Source organism: Aedes albopictus, chromosome 2, assembly GCF_035046485.1.
Source record: "Aedes albopictus strain Foshan chromosome 2, AalbF5, whole genome shotgun sequence".
NCBI lineage: Eukaryota > Metazoa > Arthropoda > Insecta > Diptera > Culicidae > Aedes > Aedes albopictus.
In genome coordinates this window covers 222,940,913-222,961,469 of record NC_085137.1, presented here as the reverse complement: position 1 = coordinate 222,961,469, position 20,557 = coordinate 222,940,913, and the positions used below count along the sequence as shown (strand labels likewise).

Genomic DNA, 20,557 nt, shown 5'->3' with positions numbered 1-20,557 from the left:
ACTGCCCCTAGACCACGTGACATTTTACGGTGTGTACACGGAGGTGTGTTAATTCAATCGTTATGGGATCAGATACATAGTCTAATATAGTGAACTGCGTAAAATTTGAACTCCTTTTTATCAATCTCGTTTCAACAACTTCATATATGCTCTTCCGAGTTTGGGTTGTAAGGTACACTGATCTCTGCTATCACTTGTCGAAGCAACCAAAACAATCCTATCAATAAAGAATTGGCAATTCATATTCGCAATATTGAAGAAAGTTTTTGATAAATGATCATCAGAGATCGGTATTCATATTAATGCTCTACTGTTCATTTCAGCAAATATTTTCAAAATCTTTATCACTCTGTGTATCGTTTAGTAGAAATGTGTTTAACGAAAACGCATAAATAACTTACAATAAAACTTCAAGTTTAAGAAAACAATAGAAAAGGTTTCACTAAAAAACGTAAAATGTTCGTTTCATCAAATTGCGGTTAAAATATTCAAAGATTGCCTTGATAGTCGCGACGCAGAAAAATATTTAACGTAGCGTTCTACGCCGTTCAGTGAATTCTTTTTATATTTTTTAGATGATTGTTGCTTTGAATTGTAGCGATGTGCGTGTAGAAAATAAACGCGTAGATGTCGACAAATTTGTGTCACTATATATTGAAACTTCGATAGAAGTTCATGAAGAGATTCCTTCCAAGGTTGTTGAGCAATTCTAACAACTAAGATGAATCGAAGAAACGACTAGTTCAAGAAAATCAATATGCAATGGTTTGTAGTTGTACATGTTTTCACGGTTGTTTTTGTCTTTCGTTTATTTTGAAGTTTAAAAGAGTTATTTGTATCTGGTGGAGCAACATGTAGGTAGTGTCTAATTAAATAAAGGCTTATTCATACTTTGTCATTACTCCTTTCCTCTCCAGATTACTGTTTTTAACTGGAGCACCATCCTTCTTGTGTTTTTCTGTCAAAAAATAAAATAATATTTAAAAAAAATAAAAAAAAAGTTATATCTGTGGCCATTACGTTATCAGTCAAACCAAACCCCCCCCCCCTCACCCCCTGCCCCTTTGACCATCTGGCTTTGTGAAGGTCTCTTACATGAATGAAAATTACACTAAATTGTTAGTATTCTGAAGTCAATTTGAACTACGTTAAGATAAAATTTAAACTTCAAACAATATCACTTCCTCCACAACCATGCGGCTCCATTGTGACCTGATAGAAAAAAAAAATTTTCACGCTTAGCGCAAAAATGCGCAAACAGTGACCTATATAGCCAAAAACTAGACAAAATTACACGTCAGTTGCGGGATATGGCGTCGTTTTCTGATGTTTCCTAAACAAGTACTGGATCTTTTTAATACGAAGTTTTTCTCCAAAGTTTCATAAAAAGTCAATATGTTTGCATATTGTAAAAACATAATAATTTTGTGATTGGGTTCCAAACAATCCCTGAAATGCAATGGTTATTCATACCCAAAAACACAAAAAATATTGTCACATTATTCAAGTCTTCCTAACTTTTACAACGAACTCATGAAGGAAGCTCATAAAATAAAGACAATAAATACTAATATTGTAGCACATAAAACTTCAACTTTGAAAAAATATACAAGACACAATTTTCGACCAAATGACTTGAAAATTTGGGCTTTTCTTAGTTGAAGTATCTATAATGGAAGAAAAATATTAGAAAAATAAAATATCGAAGTCGATTTTTGAGGTTTTGTCCGGCTTCCGGCCACTGTGGTAAGGGGTGGGGTGGGAGGTAATGTCTTCCTCATTCAGAACCGGAGTTCTACTTGAAACAGCGGGGTTTTGACTAGCTGTCTTTCTCCGCAATTCATTCGGTATTCACAGAATATGGTACTAGTACAACAATGCTAAGTATCCTCGCAATAATCTTTACTCAGCTAGTGGTTTCAACTGAAGCATTATAGAGTGCAAAATGAGTCACTGACCTTCAGCGTTCGGGCAGTGACCCCAGATAACGAGACAATGTTCGTGTGTCTCCGTTAATCAGTTCGTCATCCTGCCATCTTGGTGGATCAACCGTATTACCACCCCTCTCAGGCTACCAACAGGATCGATTTAAATTCACACAAAATTTCAAAAAAAAAATCCACGCTGAACTGTGAAGACATACACACTTTTCGACGTTTTGTCCTTTCGACGTTTTGTCCCTTCGACGGTTTGTCCTTTCGACGTTTTGGCATTCGACGTTCTGGCATTCGACGTTTTGGCATTCGACGTTTTGTCACCCATTCGTGGATATTACATCTTCGGATGAACCTGATGTCTTTTCTTGTAGTTATGATTCTTTAGCTTCGGCTCGGAGTATTGTAACTATAGAATCGATTGAGTGGGCTCTTAATAGCTTTGCTCCTTTCAAATCTCCTGGGGCTGATGGGATTTATCCTATTTTGCTTCAGAAGGGATTTGATTATTTCAAACATGTTTTGAAAAAATTACTTGTTTGCAGTTTTGCTACAAAGTATATTCCCAAATCCTGGCGGGATATTACTGTAAAGTTTATTCAGAAAGTGGGTCGTGCGTCGTATGAAGAAGCTAAGAGCTTCAGACCTATCAGTTTGACATCTTTTCTTCTGAAATGCTTAGAACGCATTGTGGATCATCACATCCGTGATGTTCATCTGGCCAACGTGCCTCTTCATGTGAACCAACATGCCTACCAATCTGATAAGTCCACTGTGATTCTTTTACACAAGGTTGTTTACGATATCGAGAAAGCATTCGCTCAAAAGCAATCTTGTTTGGGTGTTTTCTTAGATGTCGAGGGTGCCTTTGACAACGTGCCTTTCGATGCCATATTGGAAGCCGCACGGAGTCATGGTATATCTCCAACGATTTCCAATTGGATTCACCAAATGCTCAAAAACCGATATCTCTTCTCGACATTGCGTCTAGCAAGGATTAGGAAATTGAGTGTTTGTGGATGCCCCCAAGGGGGAGTCTTATCACCGCTTTTGTGGAATCTCGTAGCAGATACGCTATTGAGGCAACTCAATAATATCGGTTTTCCTACTTATGGTTTTGCCGACGACTAGGGTCTGGGACCATTTGGGCAGGAGCACCTATTTTGGGCACTTGCTGCTGTAACTCAATCAACTTCAAGCCGATTCATTTTAATTTTTGAACATAGCTAGATATTGTGCCTATCTGATCGTGTCTCAAAAATAAAGTCAATTGGTTCAAAATTGACTGAGTTATGGCAGCAAGTGCCCAAAATAGGTGCTCCTGCCCAAATGGTCCCAGACCCTACCTAACATTATTAGTTGGTATGTGCATCAGCACCCTTTTCAACCTGATGCAAAACGCCCTTCAGGTAGTTGAGGGTTGGTGTCGCCAATATGGCCTTTCTGTTAATCCGAGTAAAACATCTATTGTTCTTTTCACGGAAAGGCGAAACCGTAATGGCGTTCGACCTTTGCGTCTCTTTGATTCTGAAATCGATTTGACTGAACAGGTAAAGTACGTTGGAGTCATTCTTGATTCCAAGCTTTCCTGGACACCTCACATTGAGTTCAGAATCAAGAACCCTTGTATGCCCTTCGGGCAATGCCGGCGTACTTTTGGTACAACTTGGGGTCTAAAACCCAAGTATATCAAATGGATTTACACAACTGTTGTTCGGCCAGTATTGGCTTATGGATGTCTTGTGTGGTGGCAAAAGGGTGAAGTGTGAACGGTCCAATCAAAATTAGGCCATCTCCAAAGGATGTGCTTGCGATGTCTGGAGCGTTCTCTTCAACTCCTACGGCAGCGCTAGAAGTTCTCTTTGACGTTGCTCCACTACACATTCATCTCAAACAAGAAGCACTTTCTTGCACTTACCGTCTATGGGTACTCGGTTTACTAAAGGAAACTCCTGTGAACCACACATCAACACATACCTCGTTGTTTCCACTTTTGGTGAATTGGGACAAAATTGTCCTTGCTCCAAGTGATCTTACAATTGCTTGTAATTTTCCATATAGGACATTTTCCACGAAATTCCCTTCCCGGGAAGAGTGGACATCTGGATATCTGGAAAGAAGTATTTCAGACGGCATCGTATGTTACACTGATGGCTCCCTTCTCGATGGTCGAGCAGGTGCTGGTGTGTATTCTCGTGAGCTAAGGCTGTATCAGTCTTACTCACTTGGTAGACACTGCGCCGTTTTTCAGGCCGAAATCTTTGCTCTTATGTGCGGAGTGCATTCAGCACTTCAGCAACACGTAATGGGCAAAGTAATATACTTCTGTTCATATAGCCAGGCTGCTATTAAAGCACTTGCTTCGGCCAACTCCAGGTCGAAGATAGTTATCGCTTGTCGAACTCAAATCGAGGAGCTGAATTCAGCAAACGCTGTTCGCCTTGTATGGGTACCTGGTCATTCTTCCATCGCTGGAGATGAATTGGCTGATGAGTTAGCTCGCACTGGAGCATTACATGACCTCGTTGGCCCTGAGCCGGCTATTCCGATATCGAAGTGTTGGGTAAAGCTTCAGATTCACACCTGGGCTGACAACTCAACACAGACAATACTGGAATAGTTTGGAGTCATGTCGTCAAACCAAATTGTATAGTGCTGAGCCATCTCTACGGGTGGCGAAGTATCTAATTAATCTGTCTAAGCATAATTGCAGCATGCTGGTCAAAGCATTGACTGGCCACTGCCGACTCAGTTATCACATGGCGAATATTCAGCAAGCTGATTCATTTGCCTGTGATAGCTGTGAATCCGATTATGGAACTTCGTATCATTTGATATGTAACTGTCCAGTTTTCGCGTAACTGCGTTTCCGAGTATTCGGTAAACACTTATTAAGTGAAACTGACTTCAGAAACCTGAATCTTCAGGATATTCTGTTGTTCTTAACCCGCTGTGGAAAAGAGCTATAGGCTCTCTTTCGCTTTATGCGTTCTTACAGTGCCCTTTTCAGGGCGCTGTTTGAACCCATTGTGGTACGCTTATGCGTTAGTACCCTCTTCCAGGGTATTTTTCCTATTTCCCTACCTGTCCCTATTCCCATCCAAATCCTTTTTTCTTCTTTTTCCCTAAGGTAGATGATGAAATAGGCTGTTATTTTGGCGATGGCACAAATGTCCCAAATGGAGGATAACGTGCCTCTGGAGCCGGCCTTCTGATACCTGATACCTGAGCCGAAATCCAAATTTTCATGAATTTTGGTGCCCGGAAACCTTTTTAAAAACCAATTTGAATTTTGTATGGGAGCGATTTGTCGAATCACCCCTCGTCGCATTTTGTACTGGGTGGAGCTGTCAAACAGTTACCCAGCTGTCAAAAGGTGATTTCAAAAAATCTCTTTGAAATTGATTTTAGGTACCAAAATAAAGTTCTATAAATCTGAAAAAAATCATAGTGGCTCAGAAAAAGGTGCTCCTTCGTATAGAATCAAAAAATCGATACTTTTTTTCTTAATTTAAAAAGCCAATTGGCAGAGACACACGCGACGAAATTAGGACTACGATTGGAAACTTGGAGCATGGAATTGCAAGTCACTTGGTTTCGCAGGATGTGACAGGATAACGACGACTTGCATCCCCTTACATACCTTGACATCGCATCGTGGCGTTGCAGAAACTGTATTGGACTGGATAGAAAGTGTGGACAAACGGGCATCGAGCGGCTACCTTCTACCAAAGCTGAGGCACCACCAATGAACTGGGAACAGGATCAACTATGTTGGGCAAGATGCGACAGCGTGTGATTGGGTGGTAGCCGATCAACGCAAGGATGTGCATGAGAAAGAGAGCGTTCTACGCGCAGTTAGAGAAAACAAACGATGGTTGTTTGCCGCGTGACGTGAACGCGCAGGTAGGAAGGAAGGAAATGTATAGACCGGTAATCGGGCGAAACAGCCTGCACGCCGTATCGAATGATAACTGCCAGCAATGCGTAAACTTTGCAGCCTCCCGTGGTACGGTCGTTCGAAGCACTTTCTTCACCTGAAAGATATCCTCAAAGCAACCTGGAGATCATCCAATCATCAAACAGAAAACCAAATCTATAGCATTTTAATCGACGGTAATATTTCCAGCCCATAACTTCCAAGAGATTGAGGAGGAGGCTAGCCGGTTGAGAAATTACAAGAGTACTACACTGGAACACTACCAAGATTTGGGAGGAGGAAGTATTACCGGAGGAATGGATGGAAAGTAACGTGTGTCCCATTTACAAAGAGGACGACAAGTTGGATTGCGGGAACTATCGTGCTATTTCTGTGTATTTTAACTATTGCTAATTCTACACTTCACTAGAGTACCTATATAAAACAAAATCGACCATAACTTCAAACGTTTCACCATCCAGCACCACTTCGTCACCACTACCAAGGCCGCGGACTAGCGTTGGCCACCAGCAATCATGTACTTGATCTTTGTGGTGTTGATCGAAGTCCAATCCTCGCAGTCTCCCTCTTAAAGGGTATGAACGCCTCTTCCTGGGCTCTACGGTCATCCGGATTCCCGATGATGTCAATATCGTCCAGGGTAGTGCTGCCTACAGCAACAGATCGTAGCATCTCTGGAATCATCTGATGATACCAGGGAAGATGTTGGGAATCTTTGGCTTTCGAATTGATTCAATTCTATTTCCCAGTGCAGAAGTTCGTACGGTAGACGATCCATTGTCAATTGCTAATAGCATTTGGAGATGATTGGAAGCATAGTAGAGTGTGGTGCTTGGCCTTAAACTCCAAAAAACACGTGACGGGAAGAGCATTCCATCACTCTGTGTCCGCGCTTAAAGCATTTTCGGCAGAGAGTCCGTGAATTCGCAACACCTCGTCACTAGGGTGGCCCACTATTATATGAAAAACAAAAAAATCGAAAAATGCCAAGTCTTACCTCCTAAATCAATTGTTTTGGACTCCCAGAAGCTACGTTCAAAATTTGAGCAAAATCGGTTGAGCCTAAGGGGGCGCTCAAAACGCTTGAAGTTTGTATGGGAAAACTTGACCAAATGTATGCAGAAATTTTAAGTTTTCGAATTTTGCCGCTAGGTGGCGCTGTAAGCGTTCAATATTCAAACCCTTTGGTTTTATTATAGGTGACTATATACTAAACAACTTTGTCGAAGACCGCGAAGTGATCCGACGGCTATGAAAAAAGTTATACCCTAGGCAAAGTGAGGCAAACTGTTGAGATTTCATTATCGATATCATTCTTTTACATGTATTGGAAAAACAACAATAAAGTTTATCCTCATTTTACCTACGGTATAACTTTTTTCACAGACGTTGGATCACTTTGCGGTTCTCGACAAAGTTGTTTGGCATATAGTCACCTACAATAAAACCAAAGGGTTTGATGATTGAACGCTTACAGCGCCACCTAGCGGCAACATTCGAAAACTTAAAATTTCTACATACATTTGGCCAAGTTTTCCCATACAAACTTCAAGCGTTTTGAGCGCCCCCTTATGCTTAACCGATTTTGCTCAAATTTTGAAAGTAGCTTCTGGGAGTTGGAAACAACTGATTCAGGAGGTAAGACTTGGCATTTTTTGTTTTTTTTTTTTTTCAATTAAATGTGGGCCACCTTACAGTCGTCATGATGTGGTATACCAATCCGCTGAAATGCAGGTCACTGGAATAGGAAAGTGATCTTCGCAGCACATTTCACAATGCTGTTGCGTGATGAATTTCCGGCTTGATGTCAGATGACCTCATAAGAATGATTTTGAGGACTTTCATCTTATTCACGCTGCAGATATTCGGCTAGGTCCTTTATCGTGCCCCGTTTTTAGGTCAATGGCAATTCTTCCCATGCTCTTCTCGTAACTGGATCCAAACGAGTACACCCGATTCTTTTTTTGCACGGGTCGTTATTTTGCTCATCGTACCTACATGTGTACAAAATTTCATGAGAATTGGTTGAAAATTGACTGAGTTATAGCAAAAACCAGAATCGTGCAAAAAAAGAATCGGGTGTACACAGGATGTCTGCCGATAGAAAATCCTTGTAATCTACTGGTTGCATTAGCTGATCCAACAACGTTTGTGTAGCACGTTCGAATCTCTCGAGCAACGATTGTAGTTCGAATGCTGATTCTTATACCAGATTGGGAAGTCTGAGTAGCGCCTGCACTTCCCAGTCAACCATTGATCGTATAAGAGGTTGAACAAGATGTTCAAGTGGAGGCGATATGCGTACATTTTACACGCGCCTAAATGGAGGCATGTACGCATATGGCCTCCACTTTATCATCTTATCCAACATCTTATACGATTATCGGTTAACTGGGTTGTCGTCGCTTCGACTGCTTGCTATCATTGTAACGCCATGCCAAGATGTTACATGCGAACTAGTTGTTTTCCTTAGTAATCGCTAGTCAATCTACTGGGGCTTCTGTTTCGCCTGCTAGACATCCCTTGAGGTAGTGGAACTTGATTTGTGAAAGTCGTACGTGCTTGACGGTTGGTTGTTGCGAGTTATCTAGGTTGTGGATGGACTGTTTGAAGTTGGGTTCCATAAATTCCTTGAACTTGTCCAGCAGTAATGTCGTTCGTTTTTTTTCACATTCCGTACAGTTTCTCCAGACATACATCACTTAGTTTGTCAACAAATCCACAGATGTCCACGAATATATTGAAGAGGGATCGTAAGGTTTTCCGCCGAGTCCTCAAGGTTGGAGTCGTCCCGGCGGTAGATGGCGCTTATCGCTTTCCCTGCAACACGAACTCTGTAAATCCAAGCAGATCGCTGTCACCAAGTCACCAAGCCGGTTTCTACGTGCAAGTAAAAAGTGCACCATACTAGGAACCTCGCGTGACAAACAGTGCCTTGCACAGTTATAGTAAAAAAAAAAAACCTGCAACATCAAATTTCCCTGACCGTAAGCAGAGGCTAAATCATCCAGATCGATGCCCCAATGTAGGAAGACCAGGGTTGTTAACGTTAATCAACGATTAACGCCGTTTCGTTAATTCGTTAACGTTAATTGTAACGATCAACGATTCTTTCGTTGATTTTTTGGAAGCGTTGATCAACGTTAACGTTAACGCGGAGCGTTGATTTAACGTTAACGACTCCGTTAATTTTTCGTTAATTGTAGTACATATTTAATTGATACTAGACTGTACATTTAAGTGAACCTACTTGGGTCAAACCAAAAATTTCGGTAAATTTGTCGGAAAGGTGTGTAAAATCGCATAATTCAGATTGTTCTCAATTCAATTCTCTAAGTAATCAGTATCCTGAGATATATGGGATGGAAATTTTGTCAGTGTTTCATCTGCTTGTCTAAGATGTCACATAAATCACAGACCAATATATGTGACACTAACGATATTTCAATCTCATATATCTCATGATCCTGATTACTTAGAGAGTTGGTGTCTTCGGCAAAGTTGTATGGCTGGTCAAGGACTAACTGATAATAAGACTTATGTTTCAAAATTCCACCGCTAGGCGGTGCTAGTGAGCTAACATATTTTGTTTTTCATATATATCAGGAAAATTTGCAAAAAATTGCAACTAGCGCCGCCTAGCTGCAGAAACTTGAACCAAACGGTAATTATTCTGAAAGCCCTTGATCTACCTAACAATATTGCCGAAGACACCATCTTTCTACAAAATCAGGATACTGAGATATGCGAAATTTAAAATTTGTTTGCTCTCTAGCGCCGCCTAGCGGTGGAATTTTGAATCTTAAGTCTTATTATCGGTTAGTCCTTGACGAGCCAAACAACTTACACTGAAATAAATTTTGTTGTGAAAACTACCGATTCCATAGTAAAATTACTAACCGTACCTATGATTCTCAACCGACAACAATTTCCAGTTAATTCCACTAAAATACTGTCAACTTAACTAGCAGTGCAGTTAACATAACCAAAAATAATCTTAATTTAACAAATGAGCATTGTATATTTAACCATACTGTGTTGTAAAATTCGTGTCCTGGAAAAATTAACAATGTTTTGTTGTTGAGATGACTATGCTTTTAGTTAAATTTACTACAATGCATTGTAATTTCAAGCATATTTCAGTTACCTTAACAGATTTTGTTGTCGGTTGAGAATCATAGGCACGGTTAGTAATTTTACTATGGAATCGGTAGTTTCCACAACAAAATTTATTTCAGTGTAGCCGAAGACACCAACTCTCTAAGTAATCAGGATCATGAGATAGATGAGATTGAAATTTCGTTAGTGTCACATCTATTTGTCTGTGATTTATGTGATATCTTAGACAAGCAGATGCAACACTGACAAAATTTCCATCCCATATATCTCAGGATCCTGATTACTTAGAGAGTTGGTTTCTTCGGCAAAGTTGTTCAGCTGGTCAAGGGCTTTCAGAATATGGGCCGTATGATTCGTGATTTCACCGCTAGGCGGCGCTAGAGAGCGCACAAGTTTTACATTTCACATATCTCAGCATTCTGATTTTTAAGAAAGATGGTGTCTTCGGCAAAATTGTTTGGTAGATCAAGGGCTTTCAGAATAATTATCGTTTGGTTCGAGTTTCTGCAGCTAGGCGGCGCTAGTTGCAATTTTTTGCAAATTTTCCTGATATATATGGAAAACAAAATTTGTTAGCTCACTAGCACCGCCTAGCGGTGGAATTTGGAAACATAAGTCTTATTATCGATTAGTCCTTGACCAGCCATACAACTTTGCCGAAGACACCAACTCTCTAAGTAATCAGGATCATGAGATATATGAGATTGAAATTTTTGACATTTGCATGGATGGCTACTGTGATCAACTCAATGGATTACTGCAAGAATTTATTCTGGCCTGCTTACTCTCACACGAAATTTGACGTTTGAGCGGTGTCGGTACCTCTCAAACGTCAAATAAACTGTGAGAGTAAGCAAGCCAGCATAAATTCGTGCAGTGGACCATAGCTACTTAAGATGAGTCACGTTTTATAATTGTCCACAAACAACATGTGGATAGCCTAAAAACACCGGGGGATCATGGACGAAATTAGAGCGCTTTGGGCACTTCCAGTCTCAAAGACGAGCGCGCTGGTTGTACATATTGCATAACAAGCGCGCTCAGTTTCACAGCTGAAGGTGCATAATGCACCAACACCATTACTTCCTTCCGAAGCATAAATTCACGCTTCCTGAGTAAGTCGGCAAAGCATTTTGCAGGTTCTTGACGTGGACGATATTCTTTATTACACCAACGAACCTAACCTCAAAATGACTGACAATTCTCAGGTCATTTTGACAGATGTACCATGAGCATGAAAGGGACGGCAACAAGATCGATAAAGTAGAATATATAATCCGTCTTTTTCGTGCATGTGTGTGGTCTGTCAAAATGACCTGAGAATTGTCAAACATTTTCATGGCTAGCTTTGTTGGTGTAATGAAGAATAGACGAGTGCACCGCCCGCTGGAAGTTCACTCGGGCAGCGAATTTTGACACCACAGCGGGGTCGACTCTCAACAACTTCTACCCAGCTAAATATTTGTTTAATTTATTTCAACTAGTTATCGCGATGAAGTTGCAAAAATATGAGCTTGTGCATTAAGTAGGGGAAATTATCTATTCTCGGCCGTTTTGTTCTCTTCGTCTTTCGGGGTTTATTGAAACCTATTGAACTCAGAGTTGGTCTCAAATCCTTCCCAACTAATGGGTAGTACGCAGATGGCAATAAATTGCTTGGCCTATCTCGATGCATGGAAAATTCAGGCAAGGAATCGCTCAAGAAATAATAAAGCGTCGCTTTATTCCGGATCCTAGTACGGAGCTGAAACGAAACGTCAAATCAAATGGGACTTGCTGTGTTAAATTTATTGACCATTCCGGTCACGGAAAAATAATGCACTGAACGAAAATTACTTGAGCGATTTCGTTTGAAGTGCATACCTCGTATAAGCTGAATTATATGGCCAAGTTTCAGGCAATTTGGCTGACGAAGAGAACAAACCTGCCGATAATACCCATTGTTACCCTATATGAATATGCATCACTTTAAATGGAAATTCATGTAAGAAATCAAAGAAAAAAATTTTGGTAATGCATCTCTGAGTAGAAGTTGTTGAGAGTCGACCCCGCTGTGCTGTCAAAAATTAGGCTTAGTGAACTCAATGTTCATCAGTGCACTCGTCTATAGATTCAATTATGACACTGTTGGTCAAATGCCGGCGCACAAGTTCAAAAAAAAAAACAAAAATTCTTGCTAGTGAGTAATGAAAAAAAATCTTGTCAAACACAAAATAACCTACCCAAAAATTGAAAAAAAACCACAAGTGTCACACAGATCACAAAGCATATCACATCAATTAACGCCAAAATTAACGGCATTCGTTGACGTTAATTTAACGCATTCCGTTGACGTTAACGTTAACTGGCTAGAAAATTAACGCAACGCCGTTGACGTTGATTCGGACGAAAATTAACGTTAACGGCGTTAATCGTTGATTAACGTTAACAACCCTGAGGAAGACTAACCCTTTCAAACCCGACATTTTAAAATTAAATTAACTTGTTGATTTGAAAATCGATCCCTGAATAAGATCCACTCCCCGGACCGAAACGTCGGCAAAGATACAAACTTGTTGACTTTCAAAGCCGTATCACTGTCTTAGTAGATCCTAACATCTCGATCAAAACGTTATTTACCTGAAAGTCGAAATCCCCCGAGAAATAATCCAACCCTCATCAAATGCCTATTTCTATACTTTTCATGCACCATTTGTACGTCTACCCCGGAAAATATTGGCATCTCACACCGTCAGCAAGCATCTACAAATGGAAAAGTCTTGCTTACCTTAACAATCACTTCCACTGCATGCGTGTGCCGAGCCGGTGTAACGCAGGTGAAAATTCCAGAATCATCCTTCACCGCATGCATGATGCTGATTCGGTACTCCAGCTGGGGATCCCGTCCCTCGTCCGAGCTCCACCCCTCCGGATACTTCCTGTAGTCGTGGCTGACGTTCCATTTCGGATTTCCGAAGCGTCGCATCCAAAGACACTCCAGGTGAACCGTCGTTCCCGGGTAGACGATGAGCTTGCCATCGTTGCTTTGTGCAATGGGGCCGTTTTGGTGACGAATCAAAATCGTTGGAGGTTTTTCCACTGCGAAAAGATTGAAAATAAGGTTACCTAACTGGATGGAATATGAGAGTAGGGAAATGTACAGCTTGCATTATCTAGACAGTACCTACAACTTGCAAAATAAAATTTGCTTTCTTGTTTGTTTTATTTAGGGAAGTGGAACCATCTCGACAAGGCTACTGTTTTCCGCAAGTTGCTCAGTCAATTTTTAGCCAGTGGCGGTGAAATCATGGCATGTATGTAGCCGTGTACAGGAATTCAAGTCGATTGGTTTAAAATTAACTAGGTCCTACTTAGTTTTCGTTTAGCTTAGAAAAAAAAAATCAAATCTTTCTGTAACTGCAGAATGCTTTAAGGTTTGAAACCAGTAAGTAAAACTTAAATGAAGCCTTGAAAAAGAATTTTCATCAAAACTTTTGGCAGAACTTCACGAATCAATGGGAATTCAATTTTTAACGTAAATTTCTAATGAAATTTTTGATGTTTTTTTTTGTGGAAATCCGTTATTCCTAATTGAATATTTGATTCCGTCGTTGATAAAATTTCCTGTGAAATTAGTAGAAAATCTTTGCCTGAAACCCCGGATGGAATTGCAGCCATTTTGTTTGTCAAACTATATAAACTTTCTTCTCCTAGGGGTTCTTCATTTTTTTTCTGAAAATTTTTCAAGGAATTTATACATGTTATGAAAAATTCGCCATATTCGCAAACTTTCTTTAATCAAAAAGAAAATTTGAAGAACTTAACCATAACCATGTGATTCGGAAAAAATCGGATCGAATCTCTCCAAAATAATTCACCTTAAATTTCAGCTTCAGTTTTTCAAAAAAATGTTTCAAAAACAATGGGATTTGATTTGAAAAAGCCGTTAGTTTGCTAATTATAAGCAAACCATAGATTCCCAATAATTATTCTAAATTCCTACAACAATCGTTGGAATTCTTCTGGACACTCAGTGGGAAATTTTGCAAAATAACTTCGGAAGTTTTGAGCAGAAACACCCAATTGTTAAGATTCTTAAGATTCTTAAGAATCTTAAGAACTCCGTGAACAATTCTCCAAAACATTTTAATGAATTTTTGACAGAATTAAACGGGAAAATTTAACAGGAAACATGAAGAGTGCTACATGGAGGGTTTCAGCGAAGACCTCATTATCAAGAAGACTTACAGCACTGCTGAAAATCGGGAGTCACTGCTAGCAGCGCCACCCCGGATGAAGGTGGCACTATTCAATGTGCAGTGGTGCAGTGGCTGCAAAAAATTACCTTAATTTAAAAAAAAAATCGCTTAAAATCTACGAGACTAATGACGAAGAAGTTGCCAAAGCAGTATATAAAGGGTTCTTGAAACATCTGCAGTATTTGGATAGCAATCTCATCGGATTGTGTTTATTTGATGAAACGTTGGATATCGCAGATAAAAAAATATATTCAAGCTTTGCACACATCAGGTAAATATGTTGTTCAATTTATTACACAGAATATATCTTTCTAACAATATTTTTATTTTCAGATAACCAAAAAATGTGTCTGCTAAATCCATAGTCGAATCAAACGACGTTTCAACACTAGAGCTGCATTCATTTGTACAAGGCAGTCAGCACACTAAAGAATTGTTATGTGCTCGGAATCTTTGTTGGAAGCTGATATTACGCAATGGAACAGCAACAAAGAATATGAAAGTGCCATTAAACGAATTACAGGCTTGGAAGTAGTCAATGACAATGCAGAACGAGGTATTGCATTAATCAAAACATATAATTCGAAATTGTCAACGGATGAAAATCAGAAACAGTTTATTTTGCAATTAGTTGAAGAACATCGAAAAATGTATAAAAGTTCAAAAAAAATCAGATGTAATTTAAGGAAATATATGCGATGCAATGTACCAAAAACCTAGCAACATGAGTTTTGTAAATATCACAATCACTTCACCATTACTTTAGAGCTTTTAGTAGAACATGTTACTTCAGACTCTAGTTTAATTTAAAAACACTTCACTAATACTTCACTTTTGCAAAATAAAAAATAAAAAATGAATAACCTTTTAAAGAAAAACTAGAAAGGACGAGCAAATTCCTTTTAATTATATTACTGTGCTTAATGCTTATCTTCGGACAGATAGGCCTACTTTGTCTGTGACTTACGAACTTCTTCAGTGTTAAGTGCTCGACTGTCGTTTTTTATTTTTGCTTTTGCAAAAGTGAAATATTAGTGAAGTGTTTTTAAATTAAACTATAGTCTGAAATATCACAATACTGTTCCCTCTTTTTCGTTACGTGCCTTTTACCACAACCATTATCTGCAAATACCGCATTACTGAAATAGTTCCCTAACTTAGGAGTCCGACAAACGATTTTGGCTTACTCTCTTCTTCCTCATAAAAACAGCTGAATTAACGTGTTATCGATCAAAATTATTTGTTGGTTACAGTCGATAATTCTGAAATGTTTCATCTGAACTTGCAATGGCAATAATATGGCAGACGTACCAACGATGTTTTTGCAATTGGAAGCTGTTATAAAGCATAATAAGGGGCTGTCCATAAAACACGTGGTCATTTTTTTGGGACTTCTCAACCCCCCCCCCCCCCCCGCGTGGTCATAAGTCCATACATTTATTTTTTTGTCCATACAAAATGGTCATTGGCCGAACCCCCCCCCCCCCCCCCCCCTTATGACCACGTGGTTTATGGATAGCCCGGGGCTATTAGCCCCTAATGGTGTTTACCCATTATTCTTAATTACCATACGCATATTCCCCGCATTTTTGTATCGCGTACCCTTTTTACGATTTTAATGAATAAGTAACGTTGACTGTGTCCCCAAAATACATTTTAATTGAACACAATCTTTTGTGCGAATCAATTTTTGAGTTGGTATACCTGCCTTCAAAATACTTTGCTCTATCGTGTCAACACGGTTGAAATTTTCCGTGTAAAAAGTTTTGTTTCAACCGCTAGGTGTCGCGACCAACAGCATGAAATTTTAATCAATTTCTGTCTTGGGAGAGCACCATCTCTTCTCTGGTATTCTCAATGGTAGTTTCGCAAAACTTTTCAAAAGCACCTCTCTTACGATAAGAGCCTCTCTAGTAAATCTCTTTGGTAGTCAGTACCGTAAACCGGGGTCAAATTGATCAGCGGGGTGAAATTGATCATTCGGGTACTACATTGTAATTCCATACAAGGAACTCTTAAGCGTTGTAATGATCTTGAAATTTTTACGTCATCTGGTTCGTAGATGTCTAGAGATGATTGCAGCCTTTTATTTTTTAGAAAAAAGTTAGTTTTACCTTATTTTTTTTAGGAATTTGCAATGTACTTCTTATTAGGCCGAAATCATTGCTACTAAACAATCGATTGCTAATTGGACTTCCCGTCAATTCTCTGTTTCAACATTTTTGTGGAGCCTTGGTGGGGAAGTTATGTAGCTATTCTGAACATGAAATAGTTTAAAAAAGTTAATTTTATGATGAAATAGTCATTTATTGTGATAGAAATCACTTTTTTCAAATGAAATTGCCTACCTTTAGGCGTTTAAGGGGAAATTTTAAAAGTTAATTTTGTATTTTAAGTATTAAATTCACTAGTTATAAGGTTTTAAATACTTTATTCGGTTTTAGAAGAGCAAAATTAGGCGGAGAAGGAAATTTTCCTTTTCAACTGATGCTTAATTGTATACTGATCAATTTCGCCCCAAAGTGGCATTCCTATTTTTTTGATTTTGGAGTTATTTAACTCAAAGTTTGAATTTGTTGAACAAAAGTCTAACACATGGTTCCATTGAGATCCACTAGGTACTGGTTTTACAGAAATTCTTTTGGCAATATTTGAATTACCACTGATGTTATGCGCAAAAGTTGTTTTAATATGATCAATTTGACCCCGGATTACGGTACCACAATCATTCAGTTTGTGGATAGAAATTGGTTGAAAATACTATATTGATGCCGTAATTAATGAAACAGCACGATAGAAGTGATGTTAGACAGGCGTTTTGGAAAGTTTTGTGAGAAATGGTTATAAGCTATACGAAAAAATATTGATTTCCAACTCGAAGAACTCCTAGTGGAAAATAAATAAGCTACCCTAATGGAATATTATATTGATAATGGCTTACGATAATATAAGACTTTTTTAAATGCTATTGCTTAATATACTCTTAATACTTTTTTTTTATTTTTCTACAAAAAGGACCACCCTAATTCAAAATAAGTGAACCACCCTAACGAAATATATAATATAGTATGCTAGCAGTTGCCAACGATGATATAAGACAGGTTTCAGTACTCTCGCCATGAATATCTCCAACTCAAAAAATTTCTAAAGTCCTAAAAAGTCAATTTTTTTCAAAAAAAAAAAATTTCGAGATAACACCAGATCTCGACGTTTCATGCACTTTTAAGACATTTGGCATCAAAAAAAAATTCGATTTTGAAATTTTCATGTATCCCTCCCTACCTTGGGACTTTTTTCGTGTTTCAAAACAGCCAAACTTTGACCGCTTTGGGCCACCCCTTAACGAAGTCTGACTGAGCTGAAATTTTGCATGGTGACTTTTTTTGAGAAGAAGAAACTTTTGAGCGCTACCCGTTTTCGAAATTCGAAAAGTCGATTTTCATTGGCACCCTAATTCATGATAGTGTGTGTAAATTTTCATACTCGCTCCAATACACTCTTACACTTTTACACAAAGGTACCACCTTAGCTCATCAGGCGGCGGTGCCGTCGGTGACGCTTACTGTCAGTATCGGAAAATAACAAAGTTGCATGTCTTCTTGTTAAAGTAGTCTTCGGTTTCAGGTACATTTAAGAGGGCTTCAAGGGAGATTTAAGAGGGGACTCAGAGGTGGTTTTCAAGGGTAATTACCGGTGGTTTACGGCAAGTTCCTGGGAGTCTTCGTTTTAGATGGATTCAAAAGCGTTCTAAACGGTTTTAGGAAGTTTCAGAGGAGTTATGGGGGAATTCAGGGAGGCACCGATTGGATTCAGAGAGGTTCCCGGAATTTTAGGAGTAGTTTATGTAAATTTCACGGGGGCATTAAAGGGGTTCAAGGAGGTCCTGGGGGTTTCGAGTGGTTTCAGAAGAGTTCAGTGGGGCTTTAAGAGAGCTCCCAGGAATATCAAAAAAAACTCCCGCGAATTTTGGAAGGGTTTTAAGGCGTTTCATAGGATTTTATGGGATTTCAGGGTGTTTCACCAGAAGTTTTTGAGGATCCTAAGGGAGGGATTCAAAGGGTTTTTTACAGGTATTGTAAAGCGATTCCGTATACGTTTCAGGGCCTGGCTGTGTTATTAAAAGTGCTCAAGGGGGTATAAGAGAAGTTTTTGGGAGTTTCGAAGGGTTTCCAGGCGTTTCAATGCATATCATAAGGTTTCAAGGGACTTCCTGAGAGTTTATGAGAGAGGTTTACGTAGACTCCGCAGATGCACGTTCTTCTCCGTTTGAGATATTTGGGTTTGGGAGTTGAAAAAAGGATTTCACAAGGATTTAACGAAGTTTTTAGGTATTTTGTATCGGGACTCCAGGAGATGTTCTCGGGGATTTACGGGAGGCTTCCGAGAATTTTTCAAGGCGTTGCGAGGATCTTAATGGAGGGACCCTAGTTTCAGAATGCTGTTTTAGAATGCTGCGTGAGAGCAATGAGAGCCCGCAAGTCATACACCCAGTGCGCAATTTCGGCGCGCACGCAGAAAAAACAGAACTCAGTGCACACGCAGTGTGTTCAAAGGGGTCAGTGTTGTTGGAGCATTTGATGAACCGAAAGCATGCCAGTGAGTCCAAAACCCGCTTAAGGGGTATCAAATCCTGTGATATCAGAGACAAGCAGACGTCTTAAGCTGTTCAAGAACTTACAGTTGATGGATATTTTGGTTCCAAATTCCACCAAAAGGCGGTGCTAGTGAGCTAACAAATTTTGTTTTTCATATATATCAGGGAAATATGCAAAAAATTGCAACTAGCGCTGCCCAGCTGCAGAAACTCGAACCAAACGATAATTATTCTGGAAGCCCTTGATCTACCAAACAATATTGGCGAAGACACCATCTTTCTAAAGAATCAGAATGCTGAGATATGTGAAATGTAAAATGTGTACGCTCTCTAGCGCCGCCTAGCGGTGAAATTACAAATCATACGACCTATATTCTGAAAGCCCTTGATCAGCTGAACAACTTTGCCGAAGAAACCAACTCTCTATGTAATCAGGATCCTGAGATTTATGGGATGAAAATTTTGTCAGTGTTGCATAAATCACAGAAGAATAGATGTGACACTAACGAAATTTCAATCTCATATATCTCATGATCCTGATTACTTAGAGAGTTGGTGTTATCGGCAAAGTTGTTTGGCTGGTCAAGGACTAACCTATCATAAGACTTAAGATTCAAAATTCCACCGCTAGGCGGCGCTAGAGAGCAAACAAATTTTGAATTTCGCATATCTCTGCATCCTGATTTTGTAGAAAGATGGTGTCTTCGGCAATATTGTTTTGTAGATCAAGAGCTTTCAGAACAATTACCGTTTGGTTCAAGTTTCTGCAGCTATGTGGCGCTAGTTGCAATTTTTGCAATTTTTACTGATATGTATGAAAAACTAAATTTGTTAGTTCACTAGCACCGCCTAGCGGTGCAATTTTGAATCTTAAGTTTTATTAACGGTTAGTCCTTGACCAACCAAACAACTTTGCCGAAGACACCAACTCTCTAAGTAATCAGGATCATCATTCATCATAAAATGAACTTTTTCTTGAACTATTTCATGTTCTGATAAGCTAAATAACTTCCCAACCAAGGCTCCACAAAAATGTAATAACAGAGAGTTTAGGGAAAGTCCTATTAGCAATCGATTGTTTAGTAGCAATGATTTCACCTAAATGAGAAATACATTGCAAATTCTCAAAAAAAAATATAAGGCGAAACTAACTTTTTTCTAAGAAAAATAATAGTCTACACTCATCTCTAGACATCTACGAACCAGATGTGGTAAAATGTTTAAGATCATTACGACGCTTAAGAGTTCCTAGTATGGAATTACAATGTAGTACCCGAATGATCAATTTCACCCCGCTGATCTTTTTGACCCCGGTTTACGGTACTGATTACTTTTAACACCCTTTGTCATTCCCCTCTTTCTCTTTCCTCTAAGCTAAGTCTACACTGCTCTGAATACAAATGAATTCCATTTAGGTAATGTTACCTGAAATACCTTCATGTAATTTTCCCAAGTGAAGGCTCGAGTGTACCTACTTGCATAATCATTTTCCTGATTCAGCCCGAAACACGACGGCTTCTGTCCTGTCCATTCTGATCTGACGCAAGTCCTAACGCTGGTTCCAATCATCGCGTATTTTCCTATGTCGATGCATCTGAAATGAAAGAAAGAAATTGATTGATTTCCTGAATTGTTGCAAAAAAATTGTTATTCTTACATAGCTGTTAAGAACTATTTGGCTAGCCAATTCCTAGCATTTTTGAGTGCTTCCTTATTCTCAGTTTTAATCAAA

At 39.2% G+C, this 20,557-nt stretch overlaps 1 protein-coding gene across 1 annotated transcript in view; it reads right to left on the bottom strand.

Annotated features, from left to right (window-relative positions):
• The window catches only part of LOC109433104 (sushi, von Willebrand factor type A, EGF and pentraxin domain-containing protein 1), an 87,936-nt gene that overhangs the window by 8,657 nt on the left and 58,722 nt on the right, over nt 1-20,557 (bottom strand). The window contains exons 11-12 of the mRNA XM_029859590.2: nt 20,301-20,419; nt 12,761-13,071 (exon numbers count right to left, since the gene is read on the bottom strand). Of these exons, the coding sequence (XP_029715450.2) occupies nt 12,761-13,071; nt 20,301-20,419 (430 nt within the window). The remainder of the gene's footprint in view (nt 1-12,760; nt 13,072-20,300; nt 20,420-20,557) is intronic.